The 26,517-nt window shown below is 40.0% G+C and overlaps 1 protein-coding gene across 2 annotated transcripts in view; it reads right to left on the minus strand.

Annotated features, from left to right (window-relative positions):
- PEPD (peptidase D) overlaps positions 1-26,517 on the minus strand; it is a 175,983-nt gene that overhangs the window by 26,306 nt on the left and 123,160 nt on the right. For both annotated transcript variants that reach the window (XM_049805309.1, XM_049805308.1), the window contains exon 12: positions 12,179-12,327. In XM_049805309.1, coding sequence (XP_049661266.1) covers positions 12,179-12,327 — 149 coding nt within the window. The remainder of the gene's footprint in view (positions 1-12,178; positions 12,328-26,517) is intronic.

Consider the following 26,517-nt stretch of genomic DNA (forward strand, 5'->3'; position numbering starts at 1 on the left):
CAGCTTAAAAAACCAAACCAAAACATCATTTAAATACTAAACCCAATTATTTCTTTCCTCTTCACTTGGGTGCTAGAGAAGAATCTGTTGTATTTCTGATTTTCACGCTTTCTTTTTGGCCCACTAGATGAAATACTCAGTAGTAGCTCAGTTTTTGAGCTTGGTTTCTTGCAGCACCAGTTAAGGCAACTCTGCAACGGGGCGAGGAATCAGAGCAAGAAACCAAAATGCTGTACTCAAACATTGACAATGTTTGGGCAACAGTTAAGCTGTTCAAAGCTTCATATACTGTGTAGATAACTACCTGTAAGACTCACAGAGTCAGCATTAGATGGCTATATGGAAGCCTAATTCAGGGATGTAATTTCAGGCTATATTCTACAGGGGTTGCATGGCTCCAACTGAGTGCCATATGAAGAGAAGAGCCTGTTAACTTTCCCATCCTAAAAAAGTGATGGGAGCTATATTGAATTTTCTGCTGTGTCATACCTGCAAATACCTGCAGTACTGATGGCAGGGATAACTAGACTTCAGCCTGCTCTGTGCTGTGAGTTCCAGTGCCACAGCTCCAAACTAGGATGGACTCCTTCAAAAACCATCCCTCGATTCCCCAGTAAGATGCACCTGCCTGACAGGAGCAGGATGACTCCCCATCGCCTCCGAAATTCAGACCTCTTCTTCAAAAGCCTGAACAGCATTGTGCTATTCAGTTGTACTGTGGTATTTCTTTTGCATCACTATGATGGAAGTTTTAAGTGGTAAACCCATCCTCCTCATTATAAACCCTGCACATGTTGATCTATAACACATCAGAGGCAACACCAAGATAAAGTCTGCCATGCTGAAACCTTAGGAAAAGCAATTCGAACAGATGCAGACGCGGAGCAAGAGGAGGGATTTTTTCCATGTTTGGAAAGATGCAGCACTGGAATTGAGCAGCACCAGCAGACACTATGGATTTTACTGCATGTTCCTTCCAAATAGGTGTACGTTCAAAAGAAGAGAAAAAAGACTGGGGGAAGGAGGGAAGTGCTTGGAGGGAGTGATTGCACTGTGGAAACTTATCAATCTTTGAAGCTTAGAAAAGACTCTGTTTAGATAAGATTCAGGGCAAACAGCATAATCTATGTCTAGCAGGTTTGCACTCTGACAGCTACAGCTGATGCAGTGTCAAGATCGAAGGACTCAACGAACTTTGTACTTCAACTCAAATTACAATGTATAATGAGTGCATTTCCTGAATACTGAACTGGGAGAAAAATCAGTGCACCAGTGCACATTAGACCACCTAAAAGCAGCTTATTCACCCCAAGGTCACTGTTAAAATCAGAATTGTACAATGTTACAATATTATAACCTGTTACAATTAGGAAAAAAGGATTTTTTAAAAAAAAATAGCCTTAAACCAAAACCCATTCACTAGAGAAAGGCTAAAAAACCTGCAGCCAATTTAGGCTCTAAGTCTGTAAACACTTCTACATGTATTTGCTTTGTACAAGCAGCACCTTTGAAGAACCACTGAAAGCAGTAGAAAAACCCACTTGCGCAGTCAGCCTGGAAAGCTGCAGCTTTGTCCCTGAACCACGGCAGCTCCTGCAGACACTGCCCCAGAAGGGCTGCTCAGAGACCTCCACATGAGAGGGACTTCAGGGCAGAAAGGCCCAACTGTTTTAAAGTGCCTGGTTTTATACACTTGGAAATAACTCAGCTTTATTTTAGTCTTCCTAACATTGCAGTGGTCACTGTATGCATGGGTCAGCTCCTGTGTGTTAGTCACAAGCAGGGAAGAGCAGCTCCCAGAAGGTTTGCAGTCAGACTCACAGTCTGAAATCTTGCATTTCAACAGATTGCTGCTTGCACAGTGGGACTGGAGGATCTGCTGAATTTGACAGAAAATACTGCCTTTTTCCTTCACCTCTTGCCGTAGGTTACTGCTATTCTGGGCAAGGTTAAGTTACGTGTCCAACAATGAAAGCTCCAGTAATCAATGACACCATTTTTATTAAATAACATCTTGCAAGAATCGAGAATTGCAACTTGATTGTCAGTATTGTCTGTGCATCCTTTAGTTCCTTCAGCTTTTATTTCCTAAGTGGTGGCTGATGCTTTAACCATTTATATTGACAAAACTGGAATTAACTTAGAACAGAAAGCTATCCTATGTTTTCTGGGTCAATCTCAGAGAGTTAGTATTCAAAAGGAAACTCATTTATGAACATTAATGCTAGCAAAACCCACAGCCAACTCCATTCGGCAGAGGAGAGAGCAGACTACAAATAGCTTTTTAAAACATATATTGACAAGATTTACTTTGCAATCTGTCTTTAACACAATACCACATTCTTAACTGCAAGGGGGAAAAAGTAATACTGCAATGTCATTCAGCAGGATTTGTGAATATCAAGTACCGGTTACAACATGCCCCAAAAGCAGTTGTTCTTCAGAGGAATTGGTACAAAATCTTCAACTTCTGTCATTAATGTCTTATTTCTGAGAATAATTGTTTTGCTTCAGATATTACAGCAGATTAATAATGATCAGCAGCACTTTGCCTAAAATATGTCAATATGAATGGGAATAATTCATATGGGTATTTTGAAATCATACAAACTGTAAAATAGATTGTACTCCCACACCCTTCCCTGTTGTGCTGTTGTCAAAAGGTCCAGTTTACAGACCAATTTCTTTCAAAAAATTCATCAAAATTAGCTACTGTTTTTATATAGCGCAACAGACAAGCGTGCCCACATGGTGTTCTACTAAGCACAACTCTGAACTAAATAAAAAAAAAAAACAAAACAAAAAAAACCTCGAATGACTTGCATGCAAATAACACCCACTGCACGTGAATGAGAACCTTGTACTTAACTTGGAAGGAATAAATATTAATAACATTTCCAATTATTTTCTTTAGGTATAATAAATTTCAATCCTAGTTGAATACAGTGACAATTGCCCTAAAGCAGTATTCAAAATAGTAGCAAACAAAAATAAATCTGAATTCTAAAGTAGTTACAGAACTGTCATGGACAAAAGTAGTAACCTGTGAAGTTGCAAATTTTGAATTTGCATATGTTCCTAAGCACAACTCTGTTCAACTTAGAGAATCAACTGCCAGTAATATTATCTGCTATGTCAAATACCCTAGCTATTAGTTTCCAATTAAACAGTTCTTTAATTATTTGGGTTATTCTAATCCCTGGTCTTAGTACTATCCTACTTGAGCTAAATTCTCCACTATTCTTTTTTTGTTAGAGACATGTTATTAGAACATAGATCAGGGAATCATACTGCTACTTTGAATTCAAATCACAGCATTTTCTGTTGTATAGAACAGGTTATTTATGAAACCAGTACTTGTTCACTGAACCTACCTTCTCCTGACAGTCTCACTCAAAGAACCATGCCTCAATATTTAGATACCGAAATGTTTTCAGGAATACACACCATCCAAAGTTTACATTCTGCTGTACAAAAATACAGACCATTCACCCTCTAAAGTCCCTGGGCTTATGTCTACCTTCATGAGCTTCACTACTTGAATCCTTTAGCAGCAGGCAAACACAGTGGAGGCAAAACACGGGAAAATAAAGCTGCTGCTTTGGTTTGTCCTAACTGACAACATTCCTTGAAAGGATGTACATGGGGAAACTAGCTGAGGTGGGCCCCTCCGTTGCAAAGTGGTTAGGAAGCTACACCAATGAACAAAAATTGAAGAAATCAGGAGAAAGGCACAAAAAGCGGCCACAGGGTTCCACACAGCAGCTCAACACTTGTGCAGTTCCAGCTGCCCAGAAGACAAAGATCAAGACCAGGTGGGATTACCTTTGTTTAGCATCCTGCACCTACAAATACACAGGGTCTCCTTTGGTCCTCTGCCACCAAGGGGAAACCAGAAAGAGGAGAGGCCAACACTCAAACTCTACGCACGACTGCAGCAGCAACCTAAATACTAACATGCTGAGCCTGGTTTTAAGGCTGTGCGTGGCAGGTGGCACACCATGGAGTTGTCACACTTCATCCTAGTGAACTCCCAAGGACCTTTTCTCCTGGCCTTTAAAGGAAGGCCTCAGAGTTAGACCTACAGAAGGGTCTAATACCTTTCTCTGAATTGTTCTGCACCTCGGACAGTTTGGCCCTAAATGTACTGAACACGAGAAAGAAATGAGAGTGGAAGGGTTACTGCTAACTTGACAGAAACGCCTTCAGACACCTATTCTCAACCGCAAAATGCAAGACTTGACCTGGTGACGCAGCTGGAGCAGGGACAGAGGAGGGACCGTCAGCTACAGAGAACCTTCTGTGGTTCAAGCCATACAGCTGCTGGCCTGCGCTCACTGCCTGTTTGCTCCAACCATCTCTGCTTCGCCTCTTTACCTTAAAAGACCTTAGTCTTTTAGGAACTACTTACTTCTTTGCATTTATTCAGCACCTACAGCAAAAGGCGACCCACTCCTGGTAGGCTCTAAGAAGCAGCTGATATCTTCATGATCAATTAAAGGATGTTTTATTTGCTTGGCACCTGGGTTTACTTCTTTGCCTGAAACGTTTTTGACTGTACTTTGTTTTGAAGTGTACCTGACTGTACTTCCTGCTCAAAGATTATACGGCAATCCTGACATCAATGAAATCTGCAGTGGCTGATCTTTGATCCTGGAAGAAAGGATTTAAGAACTTAAAGACCCCATGTCTTTATGTGAAACTTGAGTTCTGTGAAAGCTATAAACAGGCAAGGAATCTTCCAGCCTTAATATGGAGAAAGCTCCATCTTCCATTATCAGAGATGTTAGTCCTGGGATGGAGATTTGTTTCAAGATGTTCCTCAACAGCATTTATCAGAAAAGCAATGCCTGAAAGCCAGAGGCAACACGATACTCACTCTCTTGGATAGTAAAATGCAGGACTCTGGGATATGCAAATACCCCTGAGCATGAGCTCCAACTTGAAAAAATGGAGAGATACAAATCCTATAGGGAGACCCTATAGTAATGTCAGCATCCCAAAGAGGAAAGCTTTCACACTGCACATAAACTGACTTGGTGAACAACAACTTCTGTGCATATTTGGAACTATTTTTTATTTTTCATTTTATTGAAACAAACAAACATCAATCAGCAAATATTCCCAGCTGCACAGCTAATGTCTGAATGCAATTTCAGTTCAATGGGGACTTTGGATATACAAGCTTTTTAAATCATATAAATGTAGAGATAGGGAATTGATTGGCTGCCAACCTGGCCTTACTCAACTGTTCCTTGGGAGCAGTTTGCTAGACAAAGAGATCTTTTTTTTTTTAAACTGGAATTTAGGACAATAGACCTTACTGATCGAGGTGTTTTAATTCTTTCTCCCTCTACCCCCAAATACTAATGTGTATAGCTTAGAGATTGAAAAAGGGTTTTTTTGCTCATTTTTTAAAACATACACAAGTTTTGCAGTAGTACCAGGAACGTTAAGCACAAAAAGCTCCCTTCCTTCCCCTTCTCCTGTGACTTTCCATTACTCTACAGAGAAGTCAGGGAGGAATGTTCGGACGTCCCAGAGTGCAATTGCAAAGGATGAAAATGGAAAGTATGTGATTGCTCCAATGTTTAGCTCATTAATCTTAAAGAGTCTGTTTATGATCTACTGCATTAATCCAAAGTAGCTTTAATTGCAAAGCTTAAAGATAAGCGTGCTTCCTTTTTATTTCTTCTCAATGCAGTAGCAGATTTAACGTATTTCAGAAACTTCCATGTTTCGCAAAATAGAAACTTTATATAGAAATGTTCTATATGTAGAAACGATACTGTCCTCATCAACTAGGAATTAAATGTATAGAACTCTAATTATTCATATTTTTTAAATGCTCAAGTTAATAAACCAAAAAATAAACAGCAGAAATCACTTCAGAGGGTGGACATAGTATAAATACACAGTCATTTGCTAAAGAATAAAAAAGAAGCTACTCCACAGTAACTTCCCGAACACTATCAGACTCGTATGTATCACTGGCAGTAAAGCATCCATACGAGAACAAAGTGATATTCAAAGCTGGGTTAAGTATGAACGCGCTTCACGCAGAAACTGAAGCACATCACTATGTGTTGGCTTGCAAAGTACTACCTCCCCTGTTAAGAGCTAGAGCTGAGCACACAGGCATTGATTCTCATCAACATCTCTTTTTCTTACATCACTGACATTTTCATTTGCACATTTCAAAACACATTTGGAGTCATGGAGTGATTTAGGTTAGCAGGGATGCCAGGAGGGGTATCTGGTCCAAACCCTGGCTCAGAGTAGGGCTAACTTCAAAGCTAGATCATATTCCTTCAACAAGTTGTTTTCTAGAAGTTTCAGAGAGGGACTTTCAGCAAAACTAAATATTTTACACGTTTCTTCAAATAGATTTATATCAATGACAAAAAGCAAACACTACTGGTCTCCCAGGTGTAACTTATGACAAATGATGGTTAATAAAGCTATTACAATGACATTGGATCTAACTAACTTACGCAACTGGGATAAAGAATGGAGTGAGACAGGATTTGGGAACAATGCACATGTACACTTTCAAGTTCTTCAGATCTTTCCACTATCAACAGACCTGTCAAACTTGCTCACAAAAGGGTCTAATCTACCCCTGCAGTTCAGACTTTCAACTGCTACCATGACAGTTGTCCATTGGAGGTACTACAGACATCAGAGTTGAGACCTCACACCCTGCCATTAACCATTACCCTATATAGCCTTATGCCTACTGATGTTGTGCTACACCATACTTTCTTTTTCCACCACAGTTTGCTTTTTTAAGCCTGGGCAATTACAGGGGTAAGGGAGAGCTACACTAAGAGCAGTATTTTTGCGATTACAGCATCAAGGACTCCAGACTTAGGCAATATCAATTGATGCTGTCTGTGCGAGCTTTGTTTGGACCCTCAGTGCTGACCTGTTACGGTCCAGTCCTTTGGTTAAATGACCGTCTACTCCTTTAGATGGGATTTCAATAGTAGCAAGGCCTTTTTGATGCTGCTGCCTTTTTCAGTCCTACAATAAAACTTTTAAAACCTTTTGGAGATTTTCAATGACACTCACCAGAGGAATATACCCAGTGCTACATTTTGTAATGTAGGCAGCTGGCTACAAGACAGAAGACCTGATGCAAGCAAAACTGCGATATCCATTCATGCATTACTACAGACAGGAGAATTCACATGGAGGAGAGCTTCAGAAGTACCTCAGCCCACTGGAAAAGCTTCCACCAGACCAACCAAAGCTTCCTACCAACCACATGATGCAAATCCACAGGAAGCCCCAAGTTCATTTAGTTCTAGGGCTACCTTATTTCCAGAAGACTCTAGCTCCAAGGCACGCACAGCTCCTGCTAGACCACTGAGAATACCTGTTCCTCATATGACTCCTCTTCCATCTGATGAAAAAGCTGGAGATATGCAGGAAGAGAAACAAGAGACTTCACAAAAAAAGCAAGCATGGCAAATGCACCTGAATGTTGCCACTGGGAATTAGCAACCATTCTTGCCTCAGACTCGCAGCAGGATGCTAGCCAACTTGCTTCAAACACAATTTTTAATTTTTATTTATTTATTTTACATTTGTTCATTAATAATTTTCTTTCATTTTACCAGTGTCTGGCTTGACAACCTGGAGTCTGATTTGCAGAAAGGCTGGGCACTCACAGCTGTAACAGAGGTCAAAACAGCTGGGATTTGAGCAAGAGCAATGTTCAACTCCCTTAAAAAAAAAAAAATCTCAAGTCTGATGAAATTCAATCTTGATCTTGGAATCCCAAATGAGTCAATAGCTTTTACACTAGCTTCTCCAGCCTGCCTGCCACTGCATGCAGAAGGGGAACTGCTGCACACTTTCACATCACTAAGATGAAGTGCAAGCGAACTTACTGCCTGCCAAGCACCTGTGTAGTGTTACGATGAGCACTCAGAGAAAAACTGGTGAAGACGTTGATAATTCTGGATTCAGAGCAGGTTTTGAACAGTAGGCAATAAACAGCTTTGGGCCATGCATGGAACAAAAGGTTAAAACAAATTACTGAATAGCTGCTCATTAGCTCGGATCTTTCTGTTAGATGCATTGCGTGAAGATAGCAGAGGGAGAAACAATGGATGTATCTACAGATTTTAATTCCAATCATCCTTGGAGATGAAATCTCTCAGTTGTCTCCACTTACTGTGTTTTGGTTTACACAGTGGAGTTTTGAAGTGCACGAGCTGAATTCATTTCAGATGAAAGTAAACAGAGAGATGTGCTCCAGGAGTGCACCTAATGTGCCTCAACCAATTCAGTAAATCTAATGAGATTAAAAAACAATGCAGAAGTGACACAAATTAGCACTCTAACTTCTGGAATACTCTAAGTCTGGGACACTTGGCTTTACAAGTTCACTCTTTTTTAACAGTTCTTTTTATGTAGAATATCTATGTAAAGACAAATTGCTTCTCAAATCACTGTTCTGAGTAAGAAGTAGATTACGCCTCAGCCACCAAAGTGAATGGAAGTGTCAATATTCTGCACATCCGCCCCTGTATTTTAGTTCTGTGGAAGAACAAATTTAACCCAGATGGACTTGACCGCATTAAGAATATCCCCTAAGCAGAAATGCAACATTCCTCTCTGACATTTTGGATCATGAGCCTGACTTTGTAGGAAAGAGACAATTATCCCACTGCCACACAAGCATGCCTTTTTGACTCTTTCACTTCAGCGACAAGCATCGCTGTCTTCATAGGAGATCCATGTTCAGTAGTTTCAAAATTGCTGCTTATGCAAGACTGAATATGTCTTTCTCCCCTTTTATTTTAAGCAGATTTGGTTTGTGGCAGGAGTTGTGATGACTGCACTGAATTTGGGCTATAATCCCACAGAGAGTGTTTCTTAACTTTCAGAATATATTATTTGGCACGCAGAAGGAATTATGTTCTTTCAGTTGGAAGGTAGGGAGACCCATACATGTGATTTCAGCTGTTTGCACGTTTGGATCATGCACAGGATGTAGTCAGATGAATGCTTTTCTATAATAAAATACAATGTTTTGGAGTATTTTAAAAATTATGACAACCATTTGTATATAGAACTATAAACAAAATGTATTAGGAGGTCTATTATCTCTCAGAAAGTAACTTTACTTGAGAGTCAATTAGGTTCATATGAGAGCCAAACTGAAAAAAGAAATGCAAATCTCTGAACTACACACATCTATAAAAAATGTTTTAAGGTTGCTAGCAAATGTGTGTCCTTCCATAAACACAGTTATGTAACCCAGTATTTGGTTAGTGACTCTCCCTAAAGTACTTGCTCCCTATCTTGCAATGAGAAAGACTCTGGGAATCATTAACCTTCTGAAGACAACAACTCGATGTCCCCTGTGACCCTTTGCCACAAGGCATAATTAAGGCCCCAATTCTGCAGCTGGAGAGAAATGCTATTTTCTACAGTTGCTGACTCTGCTGCATACACTCCTTCTATGCAGCCTGCCCCATGAATGGTTACTGCCTTGTGAGCCAAGTCACTTGACTGTCTTTGATCTTAGGAACCCTGGGAAATGAAGACAAACAAACATAATAGCAAAATGAACAAGGGCTCCATAATTCAGAAAATCTGACTAAAACACGATGGGGCTGGGTTTTACATTTAGTGCCTCTAAACCCGCAAGCTTTTCTGCCTCCTTTTTCGGAGATCTAAAGTATTAACTTTCCGTCAGACAGGGAGAAGAGACACTTGAGAGCTGAATTCACATCATCCCTTCCTGCTCCCCTCTGTGACAGTACCCGGCTCCCCCAGGAGCAGATCCTGGTGCTTCAGTCAATGAGCTAACAAATTAGGTTTGTTCAACGAGACGAAGGAGACTGCAGCCTCTCCCACAGAAACGGCTTTCTCTGGGCAGCAGTAACAATACATTCAGTTTGCATCAACCCCTTTGAGGGGCTCTGGGGTTTCTCAGCAGCCTGAGAAGTATGTGAAACTAACCATGCTATGAAGGTCAGTGTTTCCATTTCTTCTTTTTCTGCCACAGAATATTAGCCTTCCAGGAGATCCAATGCCACTTTCAACTAGCCATCCAACAGTACATGACATGGCAGTTTGTCTGTCTGTCTCAGTGTTCAATTAAAACAGCTACACAAAACATTTTAAAGGAATTTGGTAGAAGGTACAAAGCAGATAGGTTTCTTTCAAAGGATTTATGAAAGCCTTTTACAGAAATGTCTTATCTCCTATGTTCGCTTTAGTAGGAAAACAAAAGAACTAAGTAACTATTTGAATAATATCTGATTTTAAAATGTATTTAAAGTTGTATACAAAAGAGGATGTCTCTCTAATCCAACTCAACATTTCAGTTTGAACTGTCTTTAGAACACTGTAAATTCATTTCAGACATTGTAAGTACTTTTCTGCCAACTACCAATTTTAAGTGTTTCATACCCATTTCACTAGTAAACAATCTTTGGCCTTTGGTGTGTTTTTGAGAGCTCATCAGAGGAAAATATAATAATATTGTCAGATTTTTTGCATCAGTGGACAGATGGGTTAAAAGGTGCAAAAGAACTAGGGTACAAGCCATACGGACCTAAAAAGCAGACTTTTCCAGATGGTGAAAAGTTTTGCACATTGCAGGAGTCTACCCAGATCTGTAATCCAACAGAGTGTGAAAGGTCCAGGTTGCATTCCATTGCACAGAGGTACCAAATTAACCAAACCAATGAACCAGTCCATAGAACATGCATTTAACCTGCTCTCTGTAGCCAGAAAATTCATGATTACTAGTCTCACAAACAGCATAAATGCATTTGGCACCATTCTTCTAAACAGGCAAGACAACTAAAGCATAGTGAGAACAGAAAGCTCAGTCCCATCTTCTGCCAGACTTTAAGAATCATTTCTCTGTCTATGAATCTCAAACTCCCAAGGTTAGTAAAGGATCCTTGGAACTACTTTAAAGAAATACTTAGCTTGGTATGTCCTTATTTTCTGACACTGTAAATAAAGTGTTAAGTAAACTAAGGAATTCTCTACACCATCCTGAGTACAGCATCCTATTAGCTCTCAAGTTCTGAAGACAGTCCACAACTTATTAGCATGAAATACTGCCAAAACATTACGTGAAATTAAAGGCGGCACTGAAACGCAAAGCAAACTATGAAGAGGAACAGGAACAAGATTCTTCAGGGGAGAAACAGCGGATGATGGAGAATGCATTGTCTTATTAAAATGGCAAAATATCTAGTCTCATTTTGCAGATAAGCTTCAAATGTTATTGCTTCCTTCCAAACTCCTCAAATGAACAGTGCTGCTGCCAGCTTGTATAACAGGAAAATTATGTATGTTCTGATTGGCAATCCATAAAGCCCATGCACTCAAGGCCCAATGATTGAAAGCTAATATAGTAAATTTAAAGGATAAGTGTGCTTTGTGCATTAAGGACATTTTTCTCAAAGCTGTTCTATTAGTAATACTGAGAAATGCTCAAGTACCTTCACCAGTGAAAGACTCAAAATCACAGCAGCAGTTAGCTCTAAAAGCATTTATTTGCTGCCCTGAAAGCAGAATCAGAGAAAAATAAGATTTTCATCAAGCCAGGCAGTTGCTTCAACTATGAAAATGTATACTTGATGAATTAGCTTGCCTGCAATTTAAAGGCATACAGTGAAGTACCCAATAGCCAGTGCTTTCTAAAGCTTTTTAAGGCTAATTGAGTATCTCTCCCAAAGACGCACACTCCATCCTCTTTTTCAACAGAAGATCTCTATTGAACTTACACGTAAAATACAGAAAATGCTTGAAACAAACCGAAGCACAACACACACGTTCACTCAAACTCTGACTTCAGTCTTTGGCATAAGCTTCCTGACAAGATGGCTGCCAACGTAAACACACACCAGAGTAACAACTGTCACCACTAGATTAAAGGAATTTAAAAAAAGTGGAAGATTAAAATACCTTTTGAATCTTATTAGTAACTGTTTATGTGCTATTTCTTTAAAAGCGTTGTATGGAAAGTGTTGTGTGTCCTACCTCTATCCTCCATTAGGAGCTGTTTAAACATGGAAATTAATTTTGTCATCTTGTTCCTTTCCTGTGCTTTCTAAAATTCAAACATAATTGTCTTGACAGCCTGAATGCTGCCATCAAGCTTGTCAATTCCTGCTGACATGTACCCATCTTTTACCTGGCTTGACTGCTTTCATTACAGCCCGCGATGACTTCAGCACTGCTTCATAGATAGCCCTCTGGTCAGGAGTGAACTTTCCATTTGCAGGGAAGGTGCAGGTGATGTCAGAGCCATAGCAGTAATACTCTCCTCCCATATCGAACAGGCTAAAAAGGAAACAGAGGGGGAAGAACTGAATATTTAGTTCTAAAGAAATAGTAGAACAGGACATTTCTCTTGCTCTGCACTTAAAAGCCATCTGCATTTTGGTAGTTGGCCATATAAGCACTATTTGAATGCTGTTCCTAAGTAAAATGAGACAACAGTCCCTTGGAATCTCCTAGCAGAAGGGTATCTGCGTTACATATGGCTTAAATTGACACCCTTATGGAGTGCTCTAGTCCTGGATGGAAACACTGAGAGAACATATGAAGGAAGATAAAAAGTACATAAGGGATCCACTTCAAGCTCTTCAGTTCCAGTTTCTAGGACCTCTTCTCAGAAGAAAAAACATGTCCTTTTTTTCTTTCCTGAGAAATGTTAGCATCACATAAAGGGTCTAACCTCAAAACTTAACAGAGAAATGTTAATTAAATTATGGCCTTTTGCATCTAAGTGTCAAAACGCATCTGATGGTTTAAATAAAACGTCCCCAATAAAGGCTGGCTGCCACTGCTCACAATATAAACTTTCCTTCAAGACAAACTCGCCTAACAGAGATTAAAGAAACAAGGATTATGGGAAGATCCACCAGAAAAGAACATTTAGTACAGTTTTCTGCATCAGAGATAGAAGAAAAAAACCCAACATAGAGTGCTGTCTTTTATGGGGACAAAAAGCCTGGTCTACCCCTTCAGAAACATATTTATTCTGTACTTGAATCAATGATTCACCACTGATTGCTCAGCTGCCAGAAATCAATCTACAAGACTAGCAAGTGGGTCTCCACACCCATGTGAGAACCAGGTTAGACATTTGCAATACTATGCTTCTTGAGCCTGCCTGATAAGACACTGCACTGGTTTCAGCAGGCTCAAAAATCTGCAAATAACAAAATAACCATTTGGATCAAACAATACTTGAGCAAATAACCCCTGTAGTCCATCATATATTGATTACAAGGAAGGCACATTTTACATGTAAGACTTTGGTCTTGACACATAGTATTTGTGTGAACTCCTGATTTCTTAGGTAATGAATCAGAGTTGAAATCTGCCAATTTAAGTCTTCTTCCAACTACCTCAAACAACTGTATGAGACTCTTATCATCATAAGAAATATACTTTTCCTTCACTGTGTTTGAAAACCTTGAAGTTTTCTTCCTCTTGCTTCTGCTTCCCAGTAGGGTCAGCCAGACAACACAAGCAGAAGGAAGGACACTCCACTGGGGCACGCTCTCTGCCACTGAGTCCTAATTACAAAAGTAATTAGGAAAACTTTGCAGCATAGCTCTGTCCTCAACCAGCATACATGACTAGGTAAAGATAAGCTACCACAAAAAGTGCTACAGCACTCAGCTGTAAATGTTCACCATTTCCAACATAACTGCCACTGAAAGCAATGGACAATAAGTAAACAAAGGCAACCATGATAAAGCAAAATAATATTTCAGCAGGGTTGGGGCTCTTCTTCCTGCATTGCACACAGACACATACTCATGAAGATTTACTCCAAGAAATTTTAAAATCCACCCTACAATTTCCTCCATGAACAAATCTTTGCACTGAGTGCAAGCCCTGCTGAAGTCATCGCCAGCCTCCCCAAACTGGGCAAGGTTCACCTGCAGAGAGACTTGCAGGACTGGAACTTCAGGAACAAACTCGATGGTTTACAGCTGCAGAACTGCATGAGGCTTAAAGCTACAGGAGCAAACTCCTTAGGAGAATGCTACAGAGAGAACTGCAAAGTTACTCATGTACACGCAGAGCTAATACAAACACTATATACATTCACTTAAATACGGTATGTTAAAATGGAAAGCTGCTAATTGGAAAAAGATACACAATAGACAGCAAATGTCAGACCCACAGGGTAAAAAACCCCATGATTTGACACCAACATAGCAACTGTAAACCAGCCTAGCCAAACCTCAAAATCAGAAACACCATCAACACTGCCTAAGTTTTGATTTTATGGTTAGACTCACTTCTAAAAATAACTATAATGATACACACTGAAAATCTAAGGATACAGAAAACTAGTTGCAGCAACTAAGAATCATGTAAGAAGCTGCTATGTTCTCTAGCTTGCCAACAAGATACAGATTTCAGATTAGTTACAAATCTTTCAATCTATCCCAGACCAAACCCTTCCAAAAATCACAAATCAAGTTTCATGATGCTTTGTGGGATTTGCAGCAGTTTTGTGGCCTAACTCTGCTGCATTTACAACTGTTAGTGTCCATTCAGCATGGTGACAGTAAAGCTGTGACCAACAACTTCAAACTCCCTGCCCATGCCTGCTAAGTTGCTATACTTTCTATATTTTACCTGAAAAATAGTTATTCCAGACTTACCACAGGCAAAATTTTAGCTATGTCTTTAACCTTACAATTATCAGCATTTTCTCAAACCCACTCATCACTCTGTAGTTGTTAAATAGTTTTTTGAGTTACTGGAGCACCAAGTAATGGAAAAAAAAATAAAAAATCACAAAGCTGATGGAACACCAAAACAAGGCTCACAAGCTAGGAAGCACCATTTGTTCAGGTTTCTTGGCTTTCAGACAAGAGGAGACATGAGGGAAGATGATCTTTCAAATTCTACCTCAGAGCACAACACACAAGCCAGCCCGTATGCTTCAGTGAAAAAGCATCCAAACCAAACTGTACGTTTGGGAGATATTTTGGCTCTTATTGGGAATTCTCTTCCATTTAACTTCAGTTGGGAACACATCCATTAGTTAAAATGTTGCCCAAGACATGGAAATAGCCCAGATGTTGTAGTTATCCTGAGGAAATAATGGGAGCCTGAGAAGATCCCAGTTTCATATCTTTGCTTGCCAGGCAAAATAAGTGGTGAAGCACATTTAAGTCAAATAAAATGCATGTGAGCTACTATCTTCTGTTGACTAACTGGAAAAAGTTTCTAAAAGCAGGTTCCTTAAATCCTGGTTCCTTACAAAAAAATAAATTTATTTTACCCTGAAATTAGATGGTAACTGCTAGGAAACTGCTAGTAAAAGAGATATTATTAATGTATTTTAGTACGTTCTCAATTGCATGTACAAAATTACCTGCCTGATAATGCAGTCTTACAAGGGTCATGTACAGAAACAACTACTTAACGTTATTTGGACCGTTATCAATGGAGCAGCAATCTAAACAAATTACACGCACAAATGAAAATAGGCCTTACAGGCATCTTGATCTATGGCTTACCTTTTAAGAACTGTTTAATGTGGAGTAACATATGCAATGATATAACAAAATATCTCCAAACTTTATTATATTTCCCTTCTAGATAAGATAAATTAAGGGCTACACATCTAGCAGACTGTGTATGTTGTCCATTACAAAACTTAACTGTGAATTCAGTTTGCTGTTGAATGAAGAAAAATTTAATTCCAGAACAACCCTTTCCCCACTCTTCTTTCAGCAGGGATGCAATTGTTAGCTGCTGATCTCAATGAATGCAGAGATGACGTGCCCGAGGCTGTCAGGTTTCCGAGCAGTCTTAAACAGGAAGGTGGCCAGAGGAGCGTCACTGATCAGAGAGAAGCATGTGGTTGTATGTCAGGGTTCTCACCGATTTAGCTTGATGCTGGTGAAGTCTTTTATTGCATAGCTCAATCTCTTTCAAAACCTTCCAAGAGAGATGCTCATCTTGCTTTGCATCACTTTGTTGGGAGCAAAAGCAATGAACACCTACCCGGCTTCATTTTAGGGTGAAAAGTACATGATGTATAAAGGAGATTTAACAGTCAGAAGACCTGAGCACTCTCTAAAAATCCCCTGTTAATGTTTCAATTTGTTTTCTAGCATGAATAAGAAGCTATACCACAAGTAAAAAGACACACAGCAAAAATAATCCAAACTCCTTCTTGGAAGCATGGGCATAGCTTTCCTAAGGGAGGATTCAGTTCTGTGTATATATATAATTCTTCCTCCCAAACATATTGCAAAATAGTGCATTAACTGAAACTGAACAATGCAAAGTATGAGAAAAATCAGATAACCTGTCAGTTGCTTTACTGACAGAATGACTTGCTTACGTATCATTAATAAGTTAGCCAACAGCATAAAAAAAAAAAGTTGCCTTCTGCATCTGTTTTAGAAGTCACCTTCAAAAATGACTAAGAGCATTTCATTCCTTTCACAGGGAAAAGGTCTGACACCACAACTTAAAATATCATTTTGTACATAAAACAGTATCAAGCTGAAAAGAAGCAGAAACAAGTGTCTCATGTCACAGCCTTGCAGAAAGGATCAGCTGGATGTGCCCCTCCTTACAGGAGCTTCTCAGCTCTTCCCTGGCAGGTCCCCAGCGCTGTTGGCAGCGGCCCTTCAGCATCCAACTGAACTGGGGTTCTGCTCCCCATACAGGGACCCAGGACGGGAGTTGGAGAAAATATTTCAAGTCCTGTTGATTTTAAAGTGAATACAGGCTTGTAAGTCAGTATGGTAACTGAAATGCTACACGACACGATGCACAAAAGCTCTTTTCTCCTCCAGTCCCTCTGAAACAATACAGATGAGTAAGATGTGGCCGTGTTACTTTCAGAGAATATTTGCACCACAAAATGGAAATTTATAGTTACATTTTTGGCTTTCAAGCCCAGAAAAATAATTTGCATTTTGATATCGATTTTAGTTTTCTTAGCCTCTGACTGTGAAGCACCACAAAACACTTTGTGTAACACTTTACATTTGAAAACTGGACTATAAGGAGCCATGGTTCTTTTCTTCATAAAGTCACTGTATACCATTTTTTTAAAAAATAAAGCATCATCTTCCTCTAAGCATGTGTTTTACTTTTATAGGCTTGCTGACACTTTTATTGTCAAATAATTTGAAACTGCCAGGCAATGAAGCAAATTATGGCCAATATCACAATGGGAAGCAATACTTTATTTGGGATATCTGAGCCATGTGTATGAATCGTTATGATCCAACCACTAACCCAACCCAAAGACAAGCTCTCGCAGGCATTTCTCAGGAAGCCTACAGCTACTCCCACGAGCCAACACGTAAAGCTGTTGCCTTTCTGCTCTACAGATCGGCTTGGTCTGTACACTTAGAACTGGATCTCCTCATGATAGTTATAAAAACAAATTATTCTTCTGCAGTTGTTAAGGACGCAGAGCGATGACTGCAGTGAAACCCAGTAGATCTCCTCCTGGTGCAATGCACTCCGGCATGGGGTTGTACTGAGTGTCACCTGCCTGCAACCCACCTCCTCCCCAGCTTCTGTTCTCAGGACAAAACTTTCCCTTCCCCTGAGTGGGTCTGCAAGACTAGCAATTAGAAAACTGCTATCACCGTATCTAACCATGCACTCCTTGTACCTCAGAGGTTAAAGGTAAGCAGGTATGAATACTGATGCACTTATACTCAGCGATGTTTACTGAAGTTTTAGGCTTTTGAGCCATTATTAACCAACATACCTATGAGCAGCCACACAGATGAACTGGTGTCAGCCCAGTCCTAGGACAGCAGCAATAAAGGTACACACAACCTTTTCCTCCTCTTACTGCAATAAGAGCAAGTCATGCCCAGCTGGAGATTTCATTCTGTGTGATCTTTCCATACTCTGCTCTGAGTTCACAGAGAGCACTCTATGCTTTACACTTCATGCAGCAATTAAATCTTTAAGTATTCACACACTAAAAAAATCCAACCATTGGTTTGGTTAAACACTTCTAAGGCAATTTTAAGCTTAAGGGAACTAGGTATCAGCATTTCTATGAGTTACATCTTTGGAAACATGCCGAGTGATTTGGAAATAGGGTGGTTTAATAGCAGACCACAAGAATGAATTATAGTAAATGATATCACAAGTAAGAAAATGGAGAGTTAAGTGAAACACACTTTTTCATCCACTTGCATCTTGTCTAGCCAAGAGTTATCAATTAAAAAAGCAACACCGAGCAAGACAACATCACAAACCCCAAAAAAGAACTGGAACAGTATAGTGTAAAGTCCTACTATGCTCATGAAGGTTTTTTTTCCTAAGAGGTGCCCTGCTGTGACCAGCTTCCATCTGACATGGTACAGAGAGAGCTTGTACTGGCTCTGTCTTGAAGCCAGGCTTGGCTCGCTGATTTAAGGCCAGCTTTTTGTTGTCAGTTACCCCTGGAGTCAAGAGTAACCTTAGAAAAATGCTAGAGAATATTTTTTGTGTAGGAAATGGGGTTCTGGGTACTCACAAGAAAATACCAATTTTTTGTTTAAGCCTCCTGTTCAAAAGAAGATCCTGTAGGCCATATAGGTAATGCAATTACAAGAGACACAAAATGGCTACGTGACCATTCATCTAGCTGCGATTTACATAACCATGTGGCCCCATGTTTTTTATTTGTCCTCAACCACGTCTTTTCATCTTGTCTACCTTCTCCATGACTCTCCCATCTTTGCTCCTCTTGCAGCACTGTCTCACTTAAGGCTTTCCCAGACCATTATAGATAATGGGAGGCTTGTCTCAACCTTTTCTCACAGAAGATGACAAGATATGCCACTACGCTTTGCTCAGATAGGAAGAGGGTGAAAAAAACCCCAATCTATCTACATTGAATTTTGAAGGAGAGCGGATTGCATACCTGTACCTCTACCATGCCAACTACAGACTTCAGTGGCTGTAGCAAAAAATACACAAAAGTTTGAGGTGGCTGGATAAAACAAAAGAGAGCCAAACAAAAAAGCCTTCTCCAGGTGCTCGTGCCCTGCACTGCCCAGGGTTTTCTCCCACTGCGAGAGACACAGGCTCCCAGAAGCAGGGCAGCTGCGTGATGCAGAGATGAGCAGCAGTAGGCGGGTGTGCCCCGTTCTGCCCCACCATCGCAGGGAAGGTGTGCCGCTGCTCCATCCCCACTGCCCAGAAAAAATGGTTTCCTTAACTAACAACAGTGTGTGGGAGTGTCCTCTCTTACAATGATTTGATCCAAACAGAAGAACTTCAGATCCATTTATCTCACAGGATATGAAATCTCAGTCTCACTGAATTCACCAAATAAGCTGCACGTAAGAGTTGGTTCAGTAAACACCCACATATTCTAGTACGATTTTATGTGCTATTTTCACACACAGGTTAAGGAGGAGTCCCTTGCTTACAGTATTTATCACTTGGAGAAACCCAAGACAACAGCCTTAAACTTCTGCACTAAATAAACCAGTTTCCATGATCAAATATAACCCCTCGTCCACCCCCATGCAGTTTGCATTAATGCCTTATTAAAAAAGTCGTTTGCCAGAGCAACGAGCCAAGAAACTTTTGATTGGCTTGTTCACAGCTAAATTCACCCGAGTGCCATCTCCCAGTGTTTCTACTCAGCAGAGGGATGTCTCTAATACGGAATCGTGGCATATAAATAAAGAATTGGGAACACCAAGCTAGCATTGCTGGGTTAGGAGAAGGAGGCAGCAGCAACAGAGGCTTCACAAGATGCAGAAGGTAAAGTGTCAGTACTGGCTGCTTAACACCTCTGCTAGACCCACACAGGCAATACGCCAGAGATCAGGAAAAGTCTCAGGTGAAGTTCTGACAAAAGGGTTACCTGTTTGACTTGTCTTTTTGCTGAATGGGCGATTTTTTCCTGGCTTTATTATCCCAATTATTATCCATTTTTAATTGGCATATTTAATAAGCAAGAGTACTCTCTTTAGCAGAGACAATTCTTTGCTGAAAAGTCAACCTAACAGAGATGGCAGCAAACCCCAAATTTTGGCCAGTTTCCATCCGTTAGAAGCCTCCCCATTGGAAAGGCGGTAGCTGAGGCATTCACGGCTCCGGCTGACTTGCTCAAACATGGAACAAGGATGTCAGAGCTGCAGGGAAGAGAAGGGAGCGTGCAAGGAGAAACCTGTATTGGCAGCTGAGTACTTCCCAATCAAACTGAGGACAGCAAACCTCATTAGCTTCTCACCAGAACGTGAGATACCAGCACAGGATAACAACAACACAGCTACATTTTAAAGTTACTAAAATTTTGCAGTTAACTAAGCTAGTCCATTTCTAGATGTCTAGTGGGAAGTGGAAGGTACCTGCTGAAAGTGAACTGTAGAAGTTTGATACTTCTAACACTGGCCACCATTCTTAGGTCCTAACATTTGGGCTTAAGAGCCTTAGCTTTCAGCAGCTGTTTTTGGACACTTTGACCCGTGTTCCCCAGCCTGGACAACCACCAGAGATCACAGGAGTAGGTGAAGCGTCAGACTTTACTTATTGATTTTTACTGTAAATACTGTCAAGTTTTCTTAGGTGTGTATGTGCGCATTCAAACACACACGCATCCGTGCAAGTAAAAGGCTAACCCTTCCATTTTTTTTCCATGATGAAAACCGTGCCAGTGTCCAACAGTACAGGTTCGTTTAGTTTTTTTAGACATTCTATATTTGTTCTTGGGGTTGTTCAAGCAACTTCTAAATTATCCGTTCTCAAATGGAATCCACCAGACAGGAATTTCAGAGTACTCCACAGAAGATGACAACTAAATGCAAAAAACCAGACCAGACAGTTGCTAGCCTTTCCATGGACAGGTCCAAATGTTCAAGCCAAGTGCAGAGTAATGAAGGCAGCAACTAGTATTTCAGAAAAGGAGGCTGCCCATTCCCTAGCCAAGCATGCTATTTTGCCAATAAGAACATTTGTTCCCTATTCAGAAGAAATACCTACTCTTCATGGCAGCACCTCAAGTTGAAAGTACAGTACTGCAATGTACAACTGAAATCAGAAATATTCTTGCCTTAAAGACCTAGATCGGCTCAGCCTAGATATGAAACAGTATTACACTAGAAGGACTCCTCCTGAGGCCCCGGCTCCACAAGACTTTGCCTCTACCACAGGGTAACAAGTGGTTCTCTGAACAGACACAAGAGAAGAGCCCATGCTGCCCCGAACACAGGGACTGGGAATTACATCTGGTTCGGGGGGATACACAAAGCGTGCTTTGGAGACTAACTGTACCTTCCCTCTGAGCCATACAGTGGTTTAAAAGCCAGGCAGACTCCCTCTAAAATTGTATTTTGACCTATACAACTGAGTTCCCCACACCAAGAGCAAGGAGAAAGATTTTGCTACTGAAATCCATCCAAGATAAGCAACATCCATCAAGACTACTTCTATTATACTTTTTGTTTATCTGTATTAACAAAGACCACCATAAAAAGTAGATTACACTAATGGCATTTATAAATGACCTATATTAAATCAACAGCTATTAAAAAAAATACTAGGTTTTACCCTGCTTGTTTTCTTTAAAGAGACAAACACCCTACTCAAATCAGTCCTTCAGCAGCCAAAGCAACTTCACGCTCTCAGGTCTTTTCAGAATACGCTGGGAATGCTAAGCTAAAACGATGACAGATAAAACTCATTTAGAGGTGACAATTAAAAAGACATTTCACATACACTATAGAGAGCATAAAATTAAGAGGCAGACCATAACACAGCACTTATAGGAAAGCTAAAATTTGTTACAGCAAACACACTATTAATACTTAGCGACCTCTGTTTTGGTTAAAAGGCTTACACATTTCTGACACTAGGCAACATCATACCCTGAATTAACCAGTAATAACAGAACACATATTCAATTAGAGCAAAATTATTGTTCATTCTAGCAACTATATTTTTATATTTTTAATCATTTTTTTCTAGATTAGCATAAAATTAATATAGTCTATAGGTACAACAAAAGGAAAAATAGCTACACTTGATGAAAATAGTAAATATTAATGAAACCAGAGGAATCAAGCCAAAGGAATTATTTCAGAAATGGATAGCCAGCTGATTTTGCAATCAGCCAGTAAGTAGTAGCAATGTAGTTCGTATTATTATTAGAAACAAAACCATAACTAACAACAAGTTGTTTCAAAACTGCAGACTGAAAGGTTAAAGCTAACCATAATTTTTGCATATTATTACAGCACCAAACTTCAAAATGCATAAAAAATGCACAAGGCCAAATGAAAATACTAGTCTCAGCCACATAAAATACTTGAGCATTTACATCTGACACATTAATATCCTGGGATCTTAAAAGCAGTGCTTTCAAGAAGTAATAAATACAATATTTTGTTCCGTAGGATAAATTGTTTTAATAGCAGACAATGAAGTACTTAGAGTACTTGGAAAAGGGAGGACTTCTATTATCTGATGCAAAAAGATTGGTCAGTTCCTGCTTTTTAATGCAACATTGCCCTCACCTGGACAAATGAATTTTGGTTTATAGGTTGGCATTGGGCAGTATCGCAAAACTTGATAAAACACAGTGTAAATTCCAAAGAAGAGTTTGGAAAAGAGTCACAGCAAGCTTCTATCATCTTTTGTAGTATACTTTTTTCAAGCTCACCTAAGTCTTCTACTTGACTTATTGAAAGTCTTCTCAATATTTTCCTGAAATAATTGATAGCTACTCCGTACTCATAAAAAGTCCTTTTATATTATACACTTACTCATTCCTGCAAAACAGTGCATTTTCTACAAATAATGCTGTATAATATTAAGATAAATATGCTGATATAGTTTCAATGCAGTATGTATACTGCATATGCATATTGTGTGTATATATTAAAGATAAATGCACATAGCTTATACAGAAAATGACAATTCTTTTGATTGTAGAAAACCATGTATTATGCTTTTAGATCAAAGAAGTAAAATTAGCAAAGTAACTTCTATTTTACCTAATAGAAGGCTTAGCCTTCATGAACAAACATGAACAACTGTATCTGACCAGTTCTTGCAATAAGCAACTTTCTTTTGCAATATTCTTCACACACCTTGGAGTGACCAACAACTCCAGGAAGCCTGAAAACTGTCCTTCATCTATTTTGAGTAATTAAAAAATCAAAAGCCCTGAACACTTAGCATCTTCCTCTCTTTTTCATCCAGAACAACCTTTCTCAACCATCTGTACTTGCAGTCAAGAAAAACTCCCTATGACGAGCAAAGCTTCTGAAACGACAAGAGGAGGAGCACTAGAAGTTAAACAAGATCTTTTCACAGCACCAGAAGTTATAATAATACAGAATTTATTAAAAAGTACATACAAGTGCCAAATAGAAGGAAACAGACCCAAGTTTAACACAGCTTGAGTGGAATGCACATTACACTCATAAAGGCAGTGCTCCTGGAAGGCTGCTGTGCCTTTGGTCTGGCAAGTACAACCGGTATCAAAACATGGGACAATCATCACCTCCTTCCAGAGAGTGCTTATTTTAGTGCCCCCTGGCGTCAGTATTATTCTGATGCCTTAAATTTGCATTAGGATATCAAGGAAAGAAATAGAAACAAAAATATTCCTCAGACTTAATTATTCTGATAAAGTCTTTTTGCAACACTAGACTGCTTTCCATACCCCCAACTCTATTTTTTGACTAAGCAAATAACAATACCTGTTAATATAGCCAAGACCTATTTAAACATTTAACATAGATGCATTATGCCAAGATTGTACTTTTATGACAGGATGCGTTTGATTTTGTGACACTAACAAAACTTCCCTAGTGCTTAAAATCTCGTACCTGAATGCAATAAAACTATTTGCAGGTAAAACTTGTTTCACTGCTATCACCAGCAGGTCGTGGAAATAGCAGTGTGCTTTTGCAGCAGGAAATGTTCTGCTTCGCCAAGGATACTGTACTCTTCCCAACACTTTCACTGAAATCAGTAAGCTTAAATCTGAGACTGTTGAAAGAAACAGTCAAATAAAATGGATCTGACGATCCAACCTGCTTCCATTTAAACTTCTAAAGTTAGTTCTATTTTATAAATAGTAGATAGTCCCACTGTGAATACAAGGTTAATGGTCTCTGTCTCTCTGAGGTCTGCTGCACTTCACAAGCAGTTGATGCTGTACTCCCCTTATTTATGCTTTTACCCAATAATAAACTCTTAATAGAACTACACTCTGGCCCTCACTCCAGGGTGGACTGGTATCCCCTGCTAATTGCCCGTGCTGCACCAGACTGCAGACCCGCAGGTGGATGTACCAAAGCATCCGTCTTCCTCGGGGTGCGCGGAGCAGGCACAGCACAGCCTCGGGGCTCTGCTGGCGAGGGCGCTCCGAGCGGGGACCTGCCCACGCGTGGGGAAAGGAGACCGCACCACGCATCCGGCAGACCTTTGTTAACAACGTGACTTAGGAGGATATTTCAAAATGTTAAAAATGTAGAGTGCTTCAGCAGAATAGACAATTCTTTTCAGCATTTTGTGAAGCCAGAATGGACCAACTAACCCCCAAAAACGTCATCAAGTGCTTGAAGGTCAGCGAACCTGCCAATAAAAGTTGCTTACTAAGTGCTGAATTTTTGCTGAGACACGTTTGTCACATGCCATAAAAAGACTGAGACCTGCAACTCATGACACCTGCAGAAAACCATCTCAGGTTATAGCTGTATCTGTTTCAGTGACCTCAAGGGTCAGGCTTTTTTTCTCACATTTCTATTATTTAAGTGTGAGCCTCATCATGAAGAATCAATCTTTATTTTCAGATCATAGAAGCATTTTCTATTTGTCAAACGTTGCAGGAGCCCTGCTGATCAATCGCAATAAAACAATCAACTCCCGACGTGCAGCAATGCCAAGAATCCACAAAGGCAGGCTGCACAAACCACTAAGCTGCAAATTGAATGCAATAAACTATCATTTTCCTGAAAACCTTCTCAAAACCAAAATGTAAAGCATGGACCTCAGGTTCAGCACCTCCGATGGTTCCTACAACAAACTACTGAACTACAAAGGTGAGAAGAGACGCTTGCCTTGCCCCAGGCTTCCTCTGCTGCACCCTATCTAGTTTGATGGCCAGTGTTCTCCTTCCCCGATAGCCATGGTGTGGCTCCATGCTACTGCACTGGTAGGGCAGGGGCAGAAGACAGAAGGCAGGACCCAAGGGGATTTGCTTCCTTCATTTTTAAGAAAGCAGATGCTTTCATTTTTCAGAAGGCAGATGCTGATTTGTTGAGACCAATGCTTTTTGCAGAAACACACTGGCTTTGACTGAACTTTTCACGGATGCTATTTCCCACGGTCAGGTCATAACTTCCAGTCGAAGTCAGAGATCAATTTGAGGAGAGCTGAAACCAAAGGCTTCCGTCTCCCACGAGGGTTCTCTAACCACTGGGCCGATCCTTTTCCCGAGTGCAAGCAAAAGCAAAATAGCTGCAAAAGGAGAGATCATGAGACACTTGCCCAGGAAGAATGAGTAATGCAGGGGATGCCACTGGATGTACTGGAGCCCCAGGTGCTCATTTGGTCTTGATGCTTGCATAGTGGGAAGTCGGATCTCTGCTCCTTGAATTTACTTGGGTTTTGTTGTTGGTTTTTTTTTATTTTATTCTTGATTTGCAACTTTTAATTTCATTCTACTCCCCACCAAACTTTGAAAGACCTTTGGTTATCCAAACTGGATTGCGGGGGCTGGGAGGGTGGCTCAAAAATGCCTGGAAAATTTGGTTTGGTTACTTTCTGGCTCTGGCCTTGATGGAGGCCTCTCGTGTACAGGGCAGGAGACTGCAAACTACAACAAGCACTTTTGCTTATGCTTCTACTTTCCTTATTACAAAACGTAATTACAGCCTCCCTACAGAAACAGCAGGCATCTTGGCACACAATGAGTAATGCAATACCTTGGGATAATGCACTAAAACCTCAGTCTTGGGTGCAGTTTCTATCCAAGCTGTCACAGGTTTAAGATGACAGAAGAAAATCAGTATTTGTATGTTAGCCTGGCTGCAGGTCATCACTGCAGGCCCTGATTTGCAACATTCTGAGTAAAATATTTTATGCAAACGTAATACCAAGTGAAAGGGTAGAGTACCTAGAGTTGTGATTCACCAGGGTGGTCAGCCTACCCATTTATCTGCATGACCTTTTTGACCATGGAAAAGCATTTGGTTTAGACCATATTGATCATACTATTTAAATGTTCACCACATAGATGTTACAATACATGAATTATTTATATAAAAAACTGACTTGCTGTTATTGCAATATTTACTTTTAATATCATATCAGTTAAGTGCACATATCTATTGAATACCTAAATTTCCCTAAAAATACTTATTTCTATGTCAATCATAATACTTTGTGCTAGTTAGCTATTTAGTTTGTAATATTTAATAGACTGAAAATGACAGCCCTGCTTAGCAACAGAGTCCATATTAACACGAACTGTCAGAAATTTTCTTTACAGTCCTTGCC

The sequence above is a fragment of the Accipiter gentilis genome, chromosome 7 (assembly GCF_929443795.1).
Source record: "Accipiter gentilis chromosome 7, bAccGen1.1, whole genome shotgun sequence".
Lineage (NCBI taxonomy): Eukaryota > Metazoa > Chordata > Aves > Accipitriformes > Accipitridae > Astur > Astur gentilis.